The following is an 18,737-nucleotide window of genomic DNA, read 5'->3' on the forward strand; positions in this document are numbered from 1 at the left end:
GGCGAAAAAGAACCCGGGGTGTCCAAGTGCGCATGCGCCCTCCCCGTAACGCGCTCCCTCGCCACATACATGCGGTCAGCTGTCTTCTGCGCATGCGCAGTATGCGGGAACTTGCTGAGGCGGGCCTCTACGGCAGCGGGTGCCCCGGGGCCCCACCGACGGAGCGGACGGCTGCGGGCCGCTCGCTCCCGCCCGCTCCCCTTCTGCTTACGGCGCCGTCCGACCCGGGACCGCGCCCTCACCGTTAGTACCGACCCGCGCCAAGGCAGCGCTGCCCCGAAACCACCCGCCTTGAGGGGATGAGGAGGCCGCGCGTGCGTGGCGGCAGGGCCCGCACTGCGCAGGCGCGGCGGGGTGGGCGAGCAGCGTCCCGCGGGGGCTGCTGGGAAATTCCCGTGTGGCGGGGAGGCTGCGGGACCGGGGTGGGGGGTGCCGCCTCGGTGAGGGCAGGGCCGGCTCCCGGCGAGGGCGGGCCGCGGGGCGGGGTGGGGGCGTCTCCTCCTCCTCCCGGTGCCCGTGCGTGTGGCAGCGCGGGGCGGTGGGCAGCGAGCTGCCGGGGATCGCCCGGTGAGGGGTGGGAAGGCGGGAGGCGCCAACGGCCGCGGCTCCCCCTCACGCTGCGTTTCACCTCAGGCTGGGCCGCCCCGCGGGGGGAACCGAGGGAGGGAACTGCCCGCCCCGCCTTCACCCTGCTCACGGGAATCCTGCCCGGGCCGAGCCCAGCGGGGGGGTCCGGGGCACCGCGAAGGTGCCGGCGGCGTTAGCGGCTCGGCAGCGGGAGGACCTTCCCCAGCGTCCGTGCCCCGGTCAGGGACGGCATTGTGCTGTTTTGCTACAGGATAAAAATGGCCTCTCGGCGGATCACACGGGAGACGTTTGATGCTGTAGTGCAGGACAAAGTTAAAAGGTATCGCATGGACCGGAGTGATGCTATAGAGGACACAATCCATCATTTTAAAGGTAATGAAACCCGGGCATGACGTGCCGTGGATTATACCAGCTGTTCTGGTAACAGCTATGTTAGATTTCTTGCCTTCCGTTTACATATATTTGCCTAAAACGTGGACATGTGCTGGTGTTTTTCCACATCCATTTTTGTTCAAGAGACTAATAGCTTGGTATGACTGACACTATTTCAATGTGGAATGCAAATTCCAGGCAAAAAAATGAATTTCAAACAAAGGAATTCTGTTCAGGCTGCATCAGAGAGTGGGTCCAATTTCAGGGAGGTCTCCAGAGACATCACTGCAAGATGGAATTCTGTTGATGTCTGATAAGTTAAATAAATGTAGGAGTGTATTTGAAGCCTTTGGGTCTTTGTATTTCGTGTTATTTTTGGAGAAAAAGCTAAAAGCAGGACATTGATCTAGTGAACGTATACAAAACATGATGTGCAAATTCTTTTATCTTCTAAATTTCATACATAAAATGTCTAGAAGAATAACTTGGATTACATTCATAGGAAGTAGTTTTAAAATGAGATCTCTTCTGTTTTCTTAAACTTGTATAAGCTCTGAAGAAATCATTTATTTTAAATACTTAATTTGTTCAAGTATTCTTTACTTTCTGAATTTAACTACTGGAATTAAGGAATAGAGATTCTTGGATACTTTGCAGGAAATTCTAGTATTTCTGACTTTAATGTTATCTTAGATAATTGTGTAGGAGTTTGTAGAAAATACAATCTTCTGTTCAACTGTGGAATTCCGACATTCAGTGTGGAAACAGAAAGTGCATGCTTTTGATATTTTTCATCTGCGAAATCTGAGTAGAAGCATTATGAGCACAACATTAGCATCTTCCTAGACACAGAAAGTTGTGAGCAAGTAGAAAATGGCGTTTATAGCAGAACTTGCGTTTCAGCTTTAGTGAGAGTAGAAGTTTTAATAAAGTTTTGTCATGTGTGTTTAGGCGTTGTTAACCATTTGTTGCTTTTTGCTTGTTATGAATTATTCAATGTACGTAAGAAAGCAAATGGGAATCTCCTGAAGTTAGATACGGGTGCTGTTCTTCAGACATTTTGATGTGTTAACTCCTGTAAGTGTCTAAATGTGTTTATTACATTTTTTCCTTAATACTACTTGCAGTGCATTTTTATCATTACAGCTCATCCAAGGCCAGTCCCAAGACCAAGATACGAAGACAGTTTTCATGATGATGGAAGATATACTCATGATAATGCCCAGCACCATCCACATGATGACTGGAGTGAAGACCCTAGAGATGACTATCCAGGACCTTCTTACAGATCTACTAGTCCTCTCATAAGGAAAGATAACTATTACCATGAACAGTATGGCCGCCCAGCGTCTCGTGACCGGGAATTTGGCCATCCGGCATCTCGTGACCGGGAGTATGGGCGTCCAGCTTCGCACGATCGGGAGTATGGGCGTCCAGCTTCGCATGACCGGGAGTATGGGCGCCCAGCATCTCGCGATCGGGAGTATGGACACCCAGCTTCCCATGACCGGGAGTATGGGGGCCTGGCTTCTCATGACCAGGACTATGGCCCTCCTGACTCTTGGGAATCCGCCGGACCACATGAAACTGACTTTAGTTCTTCGGATATTTTAGGTGATTTTAGATCACCAGGACTCATGGAAGATGAATATGGCAACATGGAAAATCAGGAGTATGATGTGGACTTTGGAATTCAATCTGACAGCGAGTTCCGACCCCCAATACGGAGGGGCAACATTGGCAGGGGAAGAGCTCTGCGAGGAAAGCGTATTACAAGGGGCGCTGTTAAAACTAAAGTATTCAAAGGAGATATCAAAACTCCCCTGAAGAAATGGAACACTAAAAAACTGCAACCGGGCCCTGATCAGAAGCCAGCTATGCAACCTGATCAAATGCCAGAAACTGCTGAACGACCTAACCAGAGGCCGGTGCCCGTCCAGCGCCCTAATCAAAAGTTGCCTCCACGACCTAATCAGAGGCCAACTATAACAACCCAGAGACCTATTCTTAGGCTCCCAAAGCCTGCACATGTTTTCAGAAATCTCAATTTTGACCTTGTGGACAAATCGGACATTTTTTCAACGTTCGGAATAGAAATTATAAAATGGGCTGGGTTTCATGCAATAAAAAATGATGCAGAATTTTCCCGGCTCTTTGGAGCTCTCTTTGAGCTAGAGACAGAAACCTGTGCAAAAATGCTTGCTTCGTTCAAATGCTCCTTAAAGCCAGAACACAGAGATTATTGTTTCTTTACTATCAAGAGTTTACAACATGCTGCTCTGAAAACTCCCAAAGTGGACAATGAGTTTTTAAATATGCTATTGGATAAGGGTGCTGTGAAAACAAAGAACTGCTTCTTTGAAATAATAAAACCTTTTGATAAATACATAATGAGGCTACAAGACCGCCTCCTAAAAGGTGTTACACCATTGCTTATGGCCTGCAATGCTTACGAATTAAGCATTAAGACGAGCGGTTTTGGAAATCCAAGAGAAATGGCAAGTGCTTTTGAGACCACTGTTTCTCTTTGTCGTAAGTCTTTAGCACTTCTGGGTCAGACCTTTGCGCTAGCATCTGTTTTCAGGCAAGAGAAAATACTTGAAGCTGTAGGGCTCCAGGAAATGGCTCCAGCACCAACACTATTCCCAAACTTCGATGATTCAACGTTGTTTGGAAGAGAGTACATTGAAAACTTGAAGGCTTGGCTGGAGAAAAGTGGATATCCAATTCAGATGAAAAAAACTGAACCAGAGTCCACAGCACAGCTTAAAAAAACCTCTCCTGACACGAAAGTTAAAAGTGAGTGAACTGTTGTAAGATACTTTGCACTATATTATTTCTTTATTTGTCGCTAGCATTTTGTCTAATTTTTATGGTTTCATTAGGTCAGGAATTCCTAATTCTGGGAATTCCATGTAAATCCCTAGCAGTGCTGAGGCAGGTAGTAAATAGTATCTGTTCTAGCAATCGCTTTCAGCTTTGTGGATGAAAGCATGTCTCCTTCCTCCCCTCTCCTGCACGTGCTTACACTTTAAATCTAGGATTTTCACCTTGTGCCCTTGGCTACTTCAGCTGCCCTGCCCTCCAGCTTCACCACTTCGAGGTAGGGGGGCCAGGACCACAACTGTAGCTGGCTACATCACAGAGTAAGTACTTGCATATAAGCAAAGTTGGAGATGTTACCATTACTGCATTTATCGGATGCAGGCGTATTTCTTTGAAGTTGTTTATATACTACCATCTATAGGAACACTATCTCCTCTAATGTATTAGGCCATCTAGTTCATCCTCTAGTTCATCATAAAGCATTCTTACTCATTACTATCTCATCTGGTTTTTCCTAATTAAACTTCATATACTTTTGCAGGAAGGTCTTAGAATCATAGAATCATTAAGGTTGGAAAAGACCTCTAAGATCATCGAGTCCAACCTTCAACCCAACACCCCCATGCCCACTACACCATGTCCCTAAGCGCCTCATCTACACGTCTTTTAAATACTTCCAGGGATGGTGACTCCACCACTTCCCTGGGCAGCCTGTTCCAAGGCCTGACCACTCTTTCAGTAAAGAAATTTCTCCTAATGTCCAGTCTAAACCTCCCTTGGCGCAACTTGAGGCCATTTCCTCTTGTCCCATCGCTAGTTACTTGGGAGAAGAGACCAACCCCCACCTCGCTACAACCTCCTTTCAGGTAGTTGTAGAGCGCGATGAGGTCTCCCCTCACCTCCTCTTCTCCAGGCTGAACACCCCCAGTTCCCTCAGCCGCTCCCCATCAGACTTGTGCTCCAGGCCCTTCACCAGCTTCGTTGCCCTTCTCTGGACACGCTCCAGCACCCCAATGTCCTTCTTGTCGTGAGGGGCCCAGAACTGAACACAGGATTCGAGGTGCGGCCTCACCAGTGCCCAGTACAGGGGCACGGTCACCTCCCTGCTCCTGCTGGCCACACTATTTCTGATACAAGCCAGGATGCCGTTGGCCTTCTTGGCCACCTGGGCACACTGCCGGCTCATGTTCAGCCGGCTGTCAACCAGCACCCCCAGGTCCTTTTCCTCTGGGTACTTTCCAGCCACTCTGCCCCAAGCCTACAGCGTTGCCTGGGGTTGTTGTGGCCGAAGTGCAGGACCTGGCACTTGGCCTTGTTGAACCTCATACGTTGGCCTCAGCCCATCGATCCAGCCTGTCCAGGTCCCTCTGCAGAGCCTTCCCACCCTCCGGCAGATCAACACTCCCGCCCAGCTGGGTGTTGTCTGCAGGGCTGACACTGAATGGCTAATAATTTGGAACTTGCCCCTTCAGAGGGCTGTTCAGATACACTTACTTTGCACAAAATCCTTTTGTTGCAATAAGTAATTGCCATTTAAAGGATGGCTTAACTTGCCCAGGATGGCAAAGGATAAGTTTCTTAAAGTACTTCTCATAATAAACTGTTCTAGAATCTAAGTTGAGTTGAGAAAACAGTTAGAAAGTTTCTGAGGTTTCCTCAATTTATTCTAGTATTAAGTGCAGCCTTTTTTTGTATTAATACGTTGAAAAATTGCAAACGTCAGTGTGTCAAAAAATAACAAAAAAGACATATTGATTCTCTGTTGAAGAGAATAATACAGTGACTGCATTTTATCTCTTCCTACAGCCCCACAGCGAGCTGATCGGAAAGTTGTAGAGACAATTGAACAGCTGGTGAATAGCATTGTTTCAGGAACCTTGACTGCCAAAGAGAGAAATGCTCAAAAGAACTGTCCTGAATACTGGTAGGTGTGTTTGAACAGTATGTCGTAATGCTACTTTCTGCTGAAGATATTTGGAATATATTTAATTAAATTCAGTATTTCATTCAATGGGTGTAAGATCAAAGCCTATTGTATATTTAATCAGACTTTTTAAAAATGTTTCGTCAGCTATTTATACTTCCTGATATCCCTGGAAATTGTCCTGTTGCTTCTGTTTTGTCTAGTAGGCCACATTCCTTTTGATCTGTCAGTAATGACTGTATGTCAATCTGAATACAAGATGTTAAAAGCAATTTACATTTACAAGATGAAAATAGTAAGCAAATGTAGTTAATATAAACATACAGTAAGGTAACAGACTTACAGATCTAGTGTTCTATGAATAATGTTGGAAAAGGAAAGCTGAGACACTTCCAAGTGTGATGATCTTTTAATATGACAGTATCTCTTCATGTGTGAATTGCAGCATAGCTGATTAATTACTGGCCAAATGATTTATGTCAAAACCCTCCATCATTTATTTGCTTGGCATACTTTGCTTATTGCTTTAGAAGTGGAGTTGGCTGTTATTCCGAGAAAAACCTATGCAGGCTAACGTTAGTGTAGCAACTTGTGTAGACCCTTGGAAAAAAGGATCAATTGCTACTGAGTTTCTGATCTAAGAATTTGAGATTAGTTGTGCTTTCAGCTTAGACTTTCATTTTATTTATATGATTTTATTTAGGTTCTTGTCTGATGAAGATAGTCTAGAATACAAGTATTACAGACTGAAGTTATTGGAGATGCAAAGGCGGACATCATCTGGAAAGGAAGCGGGTGGTGAGGGCAGAACACTAGAAGAATCTGCAACAGAATCAGTCAGGGCCATGTTGTATGCCAGGAAAGTCGCAAGTATTAAGAGAAGGCTATTTAAAAGAAAAAGGCTTGGAATTATCACACAACATGGTATTCGAGGAAGGAAGGTGAGAAGAGCAACCATAGGAACACAGACTGTGCTTTCAGCTGGTACAGTGCTGAAGCACCAAGACAAGCATCTTGAAGGTTCGGTCCAGTCAAAGCCTTCTGTATCAGAAACCAGCCTGTCCGAGAAGAATTCTTCCCTCGATACCATCTCATCCTCGCAATGTGCCACCAGTTCAGAGGTCTCTCTGCCAGCAGAAGAAAGGGCAGATTCTGAGGATTTATTAGCACCACCTGAACTTTTCCCACCATTGTCCTCTCAGTTTCCTGATGGTAAGTGAAGATTCAAGATTAGATTTTAAATTGTGAATTACATGAGAAAAAAATTGCATAGAATGTTCTGCTGGAAATCCTAAAAATAATTTATTTTGTTAAAGTAGGTATTTCTCAACTGTATTGACCTTCCAGTGATGCAGATTTTATATGAAGCTATAGATAATGAGCATTCTGTTTCTTGCAGTGGATGCTAAAACAATGGAAACTGCTGAGAAGCTTGCCAAGTTTGTTGCTCAGGTAGGACCAGAAATTGAGCAGTTCAGCATAGACAACAGTGCAGATAACCCAGATCTTTGGTGAGTAACCTACACGTTTATCTGTGTAAATGGGCCAATAAGAAAAATCAAAATACATCTAAACAATTACTAAAAAGAGATTTCCTTCTATTGTTTGTTGAGATGTATGCTTATATTCAATGTGTTTAGGAACAGAGAATTTTGAGCAATACACCCTGTTGTCCTGCTCAGCACCTCCATTAATGGTGAATATCTGAAATATCTAAGAAAGAAAACACTTCTCCCAAATGCATACACTGCTATATGTATTTTTTCTTTTATATCTTAAGTAATCAGCTTGCATCTTGAAACAGTGTTCTGCCAACGTATTTTCAATCTTGTTATTTTTTTTAAGTGAGGCTTTCATTACAATGGCCTAAGTGCTCTAGTGTAAATTAGCACAAGTTTTTTTCTTTTAGTCATACTGTGCCAACAAAAATGGAGCCCTATTATCTCTTCTGTCTCTCAGAATCAATACACCTATTTCCACATAGACCGCATGACTGAAATTTGGAAGACCTGAATTCTCTTCTGGGGTCTGCTGTCTGCCTTCTGGGTCATCCAGAGCTAGCATCTTGTCTTAGTTTCTCCATCTGTGTAATGAAGATAAATGTACTGAATTCTTTACAACACAGTTTGAGAAGCACCGATACAAAAGCAGTCTGTAAGAACTGAGGAGAATGACTGCTGTTCTTAGTACACGTTGCTGGGGAATCCTGCAGTTCTGCAAAAACATACCTGGCATGGCCATTCAAAAAATTAATAAGATACTTATTTCTAATGTCTTGCTTCATGCTAGCTAAAGAAAATATCTTTCTGATATTATTTTCATTGTAATTTTTGCTCAGGTTTCTACAGGATCGAAATAGTTCTGCTTTCAAATTTTACCGAATGAAAGTCTATGAGTTATGTCCATCTATTAACTTCAGTGCTGTGTCAGAAGCAACTGATGCTGGGGAAGGTGCTAAACCTGAAGAGAGAAATTTGGATATTTCAGAAGAGGAGGAGGATGAAGAAGAAGAAGAGGAAGAAGATAATGAGGAGGAAGCTGAGTTTGAGGAGGATATCTCCCAGCCTTTGGAAGAAATGGAAATGGAGCAAGCAGAGGAGGGAGAAGAGGATGACATGTCCGCAGGTAGAAGTGTGGAAAACCTAGCTGAAGAGATGATTTCCAAAACAGGAGAGGAAATTTCAACAGGTGAAATGCAGCTAGCCACATCATCTGATGGTGCTATACCAAATCTGTCGACACAGGCATCAACTCCTGCTCCTGGTACCCTATTTCCTCGCAAACGAATCAGCAGCAAGTCTCTGAAAGTTGGTATGATTCCTGCATCTAAAAGGATTTGCCTCATAGAAGAACCAAAAGGTGAGTGTAACTTAAAAGATATTGTGTAGGTATCAGTACAGAATTCCTGATTTTTATGCACTTTGTTACTGACTGTTATTGGCTAAAAGAATTACATTTCTTTAATACAAAAATGAATACAATGTTCACTTTAAAGGTTCATTCAACTGACAACGGGGAATCTGAATAAATTGTGTAACAGTTTTTGTATTACAGTGCAATAGCGAAGTTTGCGTCACACATCATTCCTCAAATATTCTCTAAGTATATGTGAATGTTAACCTCTCTCTGCTGCTTAAAAAACTCACAGTAGTAGTTTTTACGGGATTTATTTTATCGGTGGTTTAACAGACTTAAGTATAGCACTGAACATATTTTGAGTGTTTGACTAAATATATTTAGACTTTGGATTGGCCTGTCAAATTCCGTCAATATGGCCACAGAGGGGGTGGGTCATGATATTCTAATAATTGAGAGATAAGTAGTTTAAAACTGATTATATCTGCTCTGCAGCTACTTTAACAAATGTCTTTTCTTTGCATAATGATTTTTATTGGTGAAGGTTGTCATTTGTGATATGAAAATGATGTACAATAACCTCATTTAAGTCCCTTCTGAATTTTCTATCAGATATTACAGAAGCTCAGGGAAATGGAATATCTGAAGTCCTTATAGTATATCATCCATCAGTGTATTGCTGGCATGATATGTCCAAAACTAAATGCATGCATGTACTAATTACCTTTTTTGTGGTGGAGGGGAAAAAAAAAGTCTTACCATTTCTTTTCTTTTTTTTTTATTCTGATCTTTCTTGTTGGTTCTATTTTAGGCATTGAGTTAGAGTCCCACTTGAGATGTACTTTTGGAGTTCTGTATTAAAACTGGTTTTCTTTACAGCTGAATATTGTCTTTGATTTGACTTGCAGTGCATGAACCTGTCAGAATTGCTTATGATAGGCCTCGTGGTTGCCCAGTTACAAAGAAGAAGAAGGTAAAGAACTCTTCTGGTTTGCCATTGCATTCTGAGAATCAACTGTCTTTACAAGAGGCAGCCTCTGAAAATGTGTTATTGTCATAAAATCAAATTAAAACCTGAAGAGCCTGATCCTGAAAAAGACTGGACTAAATCTAAGGAGAGCTATGGCTCCTGTTGTCTTTTAACTACCTGTGTCAAAATTAAACATTTTATGATTAGAGCACTATTGAGGAGCTGTGTGTTAATCTTGTCTTCTATTTTTAAGAAACTAAAGAAATCAGTTCATTGCTGTCTGGAAAATATGTTGTAATTTTCCAAAATTGGTGAGATGTTATTTGACTGCTTCTGTATTTGTAATAGGGATTCAGTCATCAGATTATTCAATATTTGTTACTAAAAAACATAAATACCTTTTAAAATATGAAGGTGTACTCTTTGCTATTTTAATAATGTAATTAAACAGTTTGAGAACCTGAAATAAATTTGTGGTTTGTTTTTTTTTTTTTAACTGGCAAGGCAGATATTTACTCTTTGATAGACTTTTTCTGTGTAGCTAGAGAAGTGCTGCTTAGAAGATATTTCTGTATATCCAGAAATTCAAACACACTTAGTTTATAGGGGGGTTTTTTGAGGGATTTTTAATACATGATCTCCCTGTATAATTAAAAAACCCTTTGTTTTTCTGGTTTTTTCCTTTCTACAGAAACCAAAAGATTTAGAATTTTCACACAAGAAACTGACAAACAGGAATGTGGGTTTCCAGATGCTTCAGAAGATGGGCTGGCAAGAAGGACATGGCCTTGGTACACGCGGAAAAGGAATCAGAGAGCCTGTAAAAGTGTATGTAATGGGAACACACTACAGAAATTTGACAGCTCTGGAAAAGGCTGGGATTCTAATATTAACTGTGTTTATCTAACCCACCTAGATGGCCAGTTCAGTGTTTTGTTTTGCCTCTGGCCTCAGCAAAGTTGAGCGTGGAGACTTCACACTGAGGGCTGCAGCATGAATGCTGCAGTGTGCGGACACTTTCTAAAGATAGATGGGTGCCCCTGTTCTTCAGGAGGTGTTTTTTGTTGTTTCATGTATTTAGGTTTTTTTAACACATAGTATTATGCGGGGGATCTCCTTGCTGTCTCGCCAGGTACATAATATATAAATAGACTTTAGGAATGTCATCGCAGTACTCCTAGGTTTAGGCAACAAATTTATTTTCACTCTAATTGTGTGATTCATTCCACTGCATACTGAAAGAGGTAAGTGCATCTGCCAGAAGGTAAGTGTGCTTTTTCCTTTAAAATACACTTTTGTTTTTGAATCTTCATTTTGTCTTTTAAAGTCGCTGTATCCAGTGTCCACTGCTGCCAGCACGGAGAATGGATAATACCTCCTTCAACTCCATGACTGAATAAGGAGGCAGAAATTATTTATTTCTCTCTGAACCCATATGACAAGCTTTCTAGTCCACACACGTAGTCTGTGGTTTAACAGTCTTCTTTCTCCAGGGATTTCTGTTTTCTCTTCATGCCTTGGACAGTACTGGTCATTTTAGTTGGTGGGACACTTCTGGTCTTTTGCTTTCTTTTTCCCTTGGTGCTCCCTGTGGTCCAGTGGCCTTCGCTATTTTTCCTGTATTTCCTTCTTCAGCAGCAAATGGACAATGAGAAAGCAGCTTACTTCGCCTGTAGCTCTCTTGCGTTCACCAGCATTAGAACCTTGGTTCTTAACCTCAAAGCTTATTGGGACCAAATATATGAGTAATTTTTTTTGTTTCTGTAGCTCCTGGCACAACTTTTGCTGCACAGCTAATCATGAGCTATTTAATTGTATCTGGTCTGACAGTTAGCCCACCACATTCTAAAAGTTTCTGGCCATCATTAAGAACTGCATTTTTAATATGTGAAAATACAGTTTTTCTAGCTTGAGTCCATTGCTGTGTCACTCTTGTAAAGACACCTGCAAAGAGTAGTGAAGAACTGCTTTCTGTACCTCTTAAAAAAACTTGTTGACCTTTTCTGTAATGTAGTGAGAACTCCGTATTATTATTTTTATGGTGTGCACCTCTCTTTCCCATCCAAGTCATTCTTTGGACAATACTTTGGGACAATCTCAGGATGAAAACAGTGCAATTTAACATTTTGCTTTCTCTTGTTAGTTGCTTTGATACAGTGCAGGGTTTTTTTTCATTTAGTAATCTGCAGCCTCTACTCTTTCCTCCCCTTCTGAAAACTACCAGCTCTATTGATGACTTGTTTAAAAGTCCACATGCTGTCTAATCTCATTCACTGAGCAAAAGGGGATGGATTAATAATTGGAGACACTCCATTTCTCATGTAGAGCATATCTTGATCATTATATAACACTGATATCTAAAACGGATGTATTCAAGCACATCAATTGTTACACAAAGAAACTTCAGGCCCTTTTTTGTTAGGAAAGCTTAAAGCTTCTCTTTGGCTGTGAGAGCAAGTCATATTTGCGGGTTTGAGGATATTTTTATTTATGTTACTGTAAAAGATACATGAATTGCATAGTGACTCCTTATGGAAATGATGGGTCCAGCAATTTTAAATGGAGTTCATGTTAGCGTTGTGAGCTGTTCCCTGTCTTGAGAACTAACTTGTCACAGCTATGGGTCTGACCAATTCTACGGTTCAAGAGACGTTTTAAAAAAACAAAACAAAACACACTCAAAGGCAGAACAATGTTATGGGATAGACTGTAATTATCTCATGTCTTTGATTAGTTTTTTTATTCTGAAAGTAATCTAGAAGAGGAACTGTAGTGTAAATAGAAAAAAAAATCTGTTCTTTCTGTTTGGAAGTATGAAGCAGCCGTTGTGTAATGGAAACAGCAAATGAAGAGAGTCTGCTTCAAACAGGTCATACTATAAAAGGTGAAAAAAAAAAAGTTTTGGGAGGCCTTTCAGGTGATTTTACTTCTACCCGTAATTTAAAACGTAACTTAACTTGATCATACAGCTGCCAAGTCAGACTCTGTACCATTCGGAAGAAAAAACAGCACCCAGGATTTCTGCTGTGGACTGTAAAGTTGAATTTGCTTTTTAGAGTCTGTGAATATTCTTTTAGAATTGCACAACAATCTACTTGGCTTAAGTGGACCTATTATTACAGAAATTGGATAAGAATAATTTTTCTTCATTCTACTTAAGGTCCTCGGATTTTATCCTGATAGCACAGAAATTCCAATTTCAGTACATGGGGCAATTTAAATTTTCTCACTTCACGTAATGAAATCTTTAATAGAGAATACTAATGTAACTAACTTGGAGGATAAAACTGGCACAGAGGATCATTCCTGTGGCAGAGGTTTCATTAATCTTAGCTTTGTACTCTCTACATTCTATGCACATAGCCTGGAGAAAGAGATGGTTTTTAATTATTTGTATCTCTGCATTCTTCTGGGTCATCCTCTCCATCTACTTCCAGGGCAGAAAGTTGTTTTGATATTGTTGAGGCCTGTCTGCTTCTGTTGGCATGTTTGGATGAAGAGAGATGAGTTAATGATTCATTTTTCTTGGAAGGGCAGGAGCTCCAGGTTTTGTCTATGGTGTGTGTCCTACAGGACTTCAGCTTGCTTTGGGTGCTAGAAGTTTTAAGCCCGCAGCATTATGTTCCCTTGGTAAAAATTTCATCTTTTATCCAGAGTTATGTGGTGTTTCCTACTGATTCGTCAAAGTCTCTGACTTTTGTCACTTTTGAAATGTAGGAAATAAGGCAATTTTTGCCATCTTTTCTATAGAGGATCCTATCTACTATGAATAAAGTGGCTAATACAAGTGTTCATGTAAGAATTCGATCTGTTAGATGACTGTATCTTCACTGCTCCCTTAATATCATAGGAACATTTTCTTCTGGTGGGTATTTGCATGTGTAATGGGAGGTGGGAATTGTTCTATAGTTGATCTGGTATGCCAGGTACCAAGCCTCCGCTCCCCTTCTCCCCCAAATGAAGCTGAATTACTCTCCACTTGAATTGTGTCTATGTTGGAAGCTATTGTTTAGATCTCTTCTGCACATTGTCAAATGTAACAGAAACAGAGTGTTCTAACTATTCATTTTACTCCCTAGGGGTGCTACCTCTGCAGGGGAGGGCTTGGGTGTTGCAGGGGAAGAAAATAAAGAAGATGCATTTGATGTTTTCCGTCAAAGAATGATACAAATGTACAGGCAGAAAAGAGCAAGTAAATAGGTATGTGCAATGGACACGTCTGGTTTATGAATTCCTGCAAACATTAAAATACCAGGGTTTTTTAAGTCTTCCTTTACCAAGAAAATATTACTGTTTCCATGAGTATATCTGGCTTCTTAACATTTCATGAAAATCCAGACCTACGTTGAACTGCTTTGAACTGCTGAATTACCCCAAATCTTACTTTCTAGGTTTGACATAAGAGACTCGCTCGCTAGAAAGTGCACGGATATGCAAAGGCTGCTGTGTGAAAGATCTTCGGCAGAGTATGCCAGTATGAAGAACACTTTGTTCTGTAGTAGTGGACTTGAATACTAATGTATTAAAACATTTTCCAAGATTAAAGTTAGTCTTGTATTTAATTGTGCAAGCTAACAACTTGGATGTCATCTTCTGAGGAAGAAACAACTGATTTTGTTCTCGGAAGTGCCTGTTTACCTCTCTCTTTGGCCAAGTTTGCCTGTTTTGTGATGAGATGGCTTACCAAAAAATGGAATAAGCAACATGAAAAATATGACTAGCCTGGTTTGGCTCTGATCCTTTCTGAAGCTAAGAATCTTCTCAAATTCAGATCTTCTTGCAAGGCAGTTCAGATTTTATTTTACTGCATTTTATTGATGGGCTGATCTTCTGATCTACTTCTGGAATCTGCATAAAGCAGTTTCCTTTCCTCCATACGCCAATTTTAAGAAGAGTCTCTACCTGCGTGCTTATTTTGTATAGGATTCTAGACTTTAAGTGTAGGATGAATAACTGAGTTCATCTGAGTCTGAGAACACTAAACTCTTCCTTGAAAACCTTGGCTGCTAAGGTTTCTCATTGTAATGAACAAGTAGTACATATTTTAAGTGTACTTTTTGTTTTTACACAAATTTGCAGCTCTTCTCCAACAAATTCTTGAATAATTCTTTCCTTCTCAAAGAACTTTAAGCCATGAGCAGGTGCAATTCATGGGTCTGCAGAAAATACTGAAGAAAATACTTGGAAGTCAGATATTCGGAAGTCATCTGGAAGTGGATCATCAGTTTTATAAGACTATCAGTTTAGAGAGTAATTTCTGTTTCTATTAAATATTTGCTTTGCAGAAGTTCTTTTATTGAAAAATCCCAAGAAATAAGACAAAAAGCTTGTACTTTTAAGGGACTATTCCAGGACTTACTGAAAGAGAAGACTGGATTAATCTACTGTGCTTCGACAAAAAGCATTACCTAACTGCTTGGTGAAGCAGATCTGAAGACATGAAAGATTTAGCAGTGTTACCACAAATAAACGTTCAAGGTCTGATCATTCATCTTTTCCTGACTTGCACATCAATAAGGGATCTGTGACTGGATTACTGAAAGTGACAGAATTTAATACCGCACTTTTTAGTGTACTCATTCTCCATCATTACCTTTCTAAGACTAGTCAAAAGTCTTCACTTGAATGTTATAGTACCAAAACCTACTTCACTGAAGTTTTCTTTAAAGAGTTTATCTTGAGCTGACGCATGTTTTGCTTACTAGGAGTGAGTGCTGTCTTGCTGTTGTTTTCATCCTGCACCATGCTTCTTGTAGAGCAAAGAGCTTGTGGTACACCACTAATAGCACCCCACAGTAATGTGGCAGCATCTCAAGTTCCTAACTGACAAATATGCAAGAAAATGTGTTCTTCAGTTATCAACTTGCCTGTGCCTGCTGTTTAAAGAACAACGTGATATTCTTTCTCCATTAAAAACCCTGCTGGTTGAAAGGGAGTGTCTTCATTTTTATGCTGTAGCAACAAACTTTTCCTTGCTTGTAACAACCAGTTTTAGATTATGAATGCAAGTTGGTTTTTTTTTCTTTACTTGTATGGGTCTTTGAAACCATGAGAAACAAAATCATGTCACACTGTAATTTTCTGATCACTCAGTTTTAGTTCCCTTGAAGCACATAAGCGCTAAATAAAACCACGATGGCAGGTACAGAAAAATGTGCTGGTAGTTCTGTTTTTCCATGAACATGACGTGTCTTCACCTTTACATTACATGAAGTTGAAGCATGAAGGCTACAAATACAAATAAATTTCTCTGGTTGGCACACTTGATTAAGGACATTTGATAGCCCAGACGTTTCTCATAGGCTTTACTTGGAGATGTTTAAAGTCCTTAAACGTTTTGGACCACAGGCTACTTGAAAGATCATCAATCACAGTATTTGGCAGTGTATGCTTACCTGTTAAGTTTCTGTTTGGGTGTGTTATTCACTGCCCCTCTTTCTTTCCTGTGCCTAATTAGCAGTTACGCAGTGTAAAACTTGAGCCTTTCGAAAAGGAGATCTGTCAGTCACAGTCTGTTTTAGAATGACGCTCTGGAACCAATATTGTTGGCCTCTGATTTATTTCTCAGACCCACTCAGAAGGGTTTAGCTTTTCTTTTAGTTTCAGTGATGAAGCTGCCAGTGTCCCTGCTCACAATTTTTATTTCCCTGCAAACTTCCAGTTCACCTCTTCTTTCGCATTTACATTTTGGAAAGATTCTTGATTATATGTTACACGATTTGCAGAAAGGCACAAGGCGAAATGTAGTTTCACACTAGATGGAAATCCACTCTCTCAGACCCAGATCAGCATTCTGCGCTGCTCTGATTTAACCTGAGTTTGTTGGGCATAGTACCATTCGGGGTGCATTTGCTAAACACCTGCTTACCCAATCTGGGAAAACTGTTGGTATCCAGATCGGAAAATGGTACCGTCCTTTCTGAGTGCCATTCAATTTAGAGTATAATGCTGTCTTGAGAATAAAGGTGAACATTGGGAAAATCTTAATCTGCTACCCTGGATGACTGTAGTATGGTCTGTCTTTCTTGTGCCAAACTTTAATTTTGGACAAGATATCAGCAGAGCAGTACTGGTGCTGAGATTCCAGTGTTGCTCTCAAGTGGGTTACCGTTTGCCACTTTATCTTGTTTTACCAAGAGATGACCTTACGCTCCTTTTGCAAAAGGAATTTCCTTTTATTTTGACCTGCTTTTGCAGGCAGCTCTGATTTGAAAATTTTAAGTACTTGTACATGTGAAACATTTGTTATGCAGATACATTGCCTTGTTTAAAGTTTACTAGCTTCTTTTCTGTTATTTTAGTTCCAGGCTCTCTTCCATGAAGACTGCAAGCTTCAGTGAACATTTTAACTAACTTCAGTGGTGTGTCTACTGTCTTTTGGTTGTTTTTTGCCATTAATCTCGTAGAGCAATTTGCTAGTTTCTGTTCCGTGCAAATTGGCAGTAGTGCTAAGCTAGTAACAATTAGATGCTTATGTTATTGGATAACTGACATTTCTTTTTAGTGTAAGTAAACATGTTAGCATTGTTAATCTTTTAATATCTGCAATAAATGTAGAACTAAACAATTTCTGGTTTAAATGTTTTGCTTGTGAATTTGGCCATTTGTAAGAGATATGCATCATTTTGGCACTAACAAGTGGAATTGAGATTATGCAGTGTTATATTAGTGTAAAGCAGGATTTTATAGTGTATGAGGGAAGGAAGGTCCCTCTGTTTCTGTGCTGCTAAATGTCTCTGTTGAGAATACCCACTAAATCATTTCTTAGTTACTTTTTCATGTGGTTTCTAGTGCATTAAATCCATACACAACAGTGTTACTTTCCACATGAACGCCAAAACCGTTGTGCCCCATTTAGAATGCAAGAGTTTTACCCTTTATTCACATATCCCAGGAATTAGTTGTCTCTCTGATTTTCTTGGTGTACTGACTTTAAAACAGCAAAACTTTCTCTTTACGTATGCGTGTGGTTTACTGTTGCCTTTAAATTCAAATTCCTTTTTTAGACAGGATATGAGGGGAAAAATTGCAACGAACTGAAATTTAACACTTGTGCAGCCGCCTTCTATCGAGAGGTAAAGTGAGAGTGTTCATTTGCGAAAGATACCAGCCAGGTCTCCTGTCCCTTGCTTTTATACTGACAGCTAGAAAAAGCTTTACAGAGGCAAGTTCAAGCCCTGGCTACAACTTTTCCCTCCTTTTCTTTCAAAAATTTATTATGTGTGAGGACCTGGTTCTAGAAGAAAGGACATCTGCTCTCGTTGGAGAGAAATGAGGAGATCCCCATTTTGGGGGAGGTGCCCTAACAGAGTAAGAGAACTACAGTCAATAATACACTGTTTGGAGTAATTGTGTTGGACTAAAAGAGATGGTTTCCGTTTTTTGCCTTCAAAGCTTTTCTTTGGTGTAATACCAATGACATTTTTCCTTTTTTTTTTTTTGTTTTTTTTAGAAGACACTACAGCATCCTTAGTGTGAACACTTAATCTGTGCTGAGATGTTGCTTCTCAAAATCAGTGTACAGTATTTTTTTCTATTGAGATTCCGTTCTGCTTTAAAGTTAATCCTGATGTGTTGTCCTCAAAGAAAGTCTGGACTCAGAAATTCAAATATTGTTATTTTGGATTGTTTTCTATCCTACAAGCAGGTATATTTTCTAATTAAAAATGAATTCCTGAAAGTCCTGTACCATCTTTAATTCTGCATATCTCATGACTGAGTGGCCAATCACAACCAGACTGTAGATTTGAGCAATAATAAACACCTTAAATGAGAATATGCTCAAAGAACAATAGGGTACTTCTGAAATAAATAGTTTTTGTGAACCTTGTTAAGTAGGTAACTTGCTGAATTGCAGCAAGTGTGGAAAATGTTTGCATTATCTGTGGGCAATAAAGTTACTGCTGTTTAAGAAAGCGCTAGCACACAGTGTGTTCTCTTCAGCTTTTTGTGCCTAATTCCTGTCATCAGAAGGTTGTGCTCATTTCCTTGAAAATTATTTCCTAGGCAAGACTTTGCTTTGAAGGGGAAGTCGTATTCCGTTTTCCTGGCACTTGGTAATAAAGCAATAGTAAAGCAGCGAATACAAAGCAATAAAATCTAATTTTTAAAACAGCTGCCTCTTTGGCAGAAGTTCATTCTAGACAATTGATTCGTGGGGTTAACAACAGTTCTATCTTTGAACAGTTTGCAAGACCTATT

The 18,737-nt window shown here is 40.5% G+C and overlaps 1 protein-coding gene across 6 annotated transcripts; it reads left to right on the forward strand.

Annotated features, from left to right (window-relative positions):
* The first annotated feature begins 68 nt into the window (after nucleotides 1-68).
* SUGP2 (SURP and G-patch domain containing 2) lies at nucleotides 69-18,702 on the forward strand. 6 transcript variants are annotated; one of them, XM_075175583.1, is made up of 11 exons: nucleotides 69-243; nucleotides 839-960; nucleotides 2,107-3,759; nucleotides 5,593-5,710; nucleotides 6,414-6,922; nucleotides 7,110-7,221; nucleotides 8,049-8,569; nucleotides 9,475-9,539; nucleotides 10,228-10,364; nucleotides 13,616-13,736; nucleotides 13,928-18,702. In XM_075175583.1, exons 2-10 carry the CDS (start codon nucleotides 846-848, stop codon nucleotides 13,734-13,736), a joined length of 3,351 nt encoding a protein of 1,116 aa, XP_075031684.1. In that variant the 5' UTR covers nucleotides 69-243; nucleotides 839-845; the 3' UTR covers nucleotides 13,928-18,702. The 6 variants fall into 6 exon arrangements, 5 of the variants coding, with proteins under 5 accessions (XP_075031684.1, XP_075031685.1, XP_075031687.1 ...); XM_075175584.1 differs by having other exon boundaries at nucleotides 16,838-18,693; XM_075175585.1 differs by lacking the exon at nucleotides 69-243 and adding an exon at nucleotides 392-440 and having other exon boundaries at nucleotides 16,838-18,693.
* The last annotated feature ends 35 nt before the right edge of the window (nucleotides 18,703-18,737 follow it).

This window comes from Calonectris borealis, chromosome 28 (assembly GCF_964195595.1).
Source record: "Calonectris borealis chromosome 28, bCalBor7.hap1.2, whole genome shotgun sequence".
NCBI classification, from domain to species: Eukaryota; Metazoa; Chordata; class Aves; order Procellariiformes; family Procellariidae; genus Calonectris; species Calonectris borealis.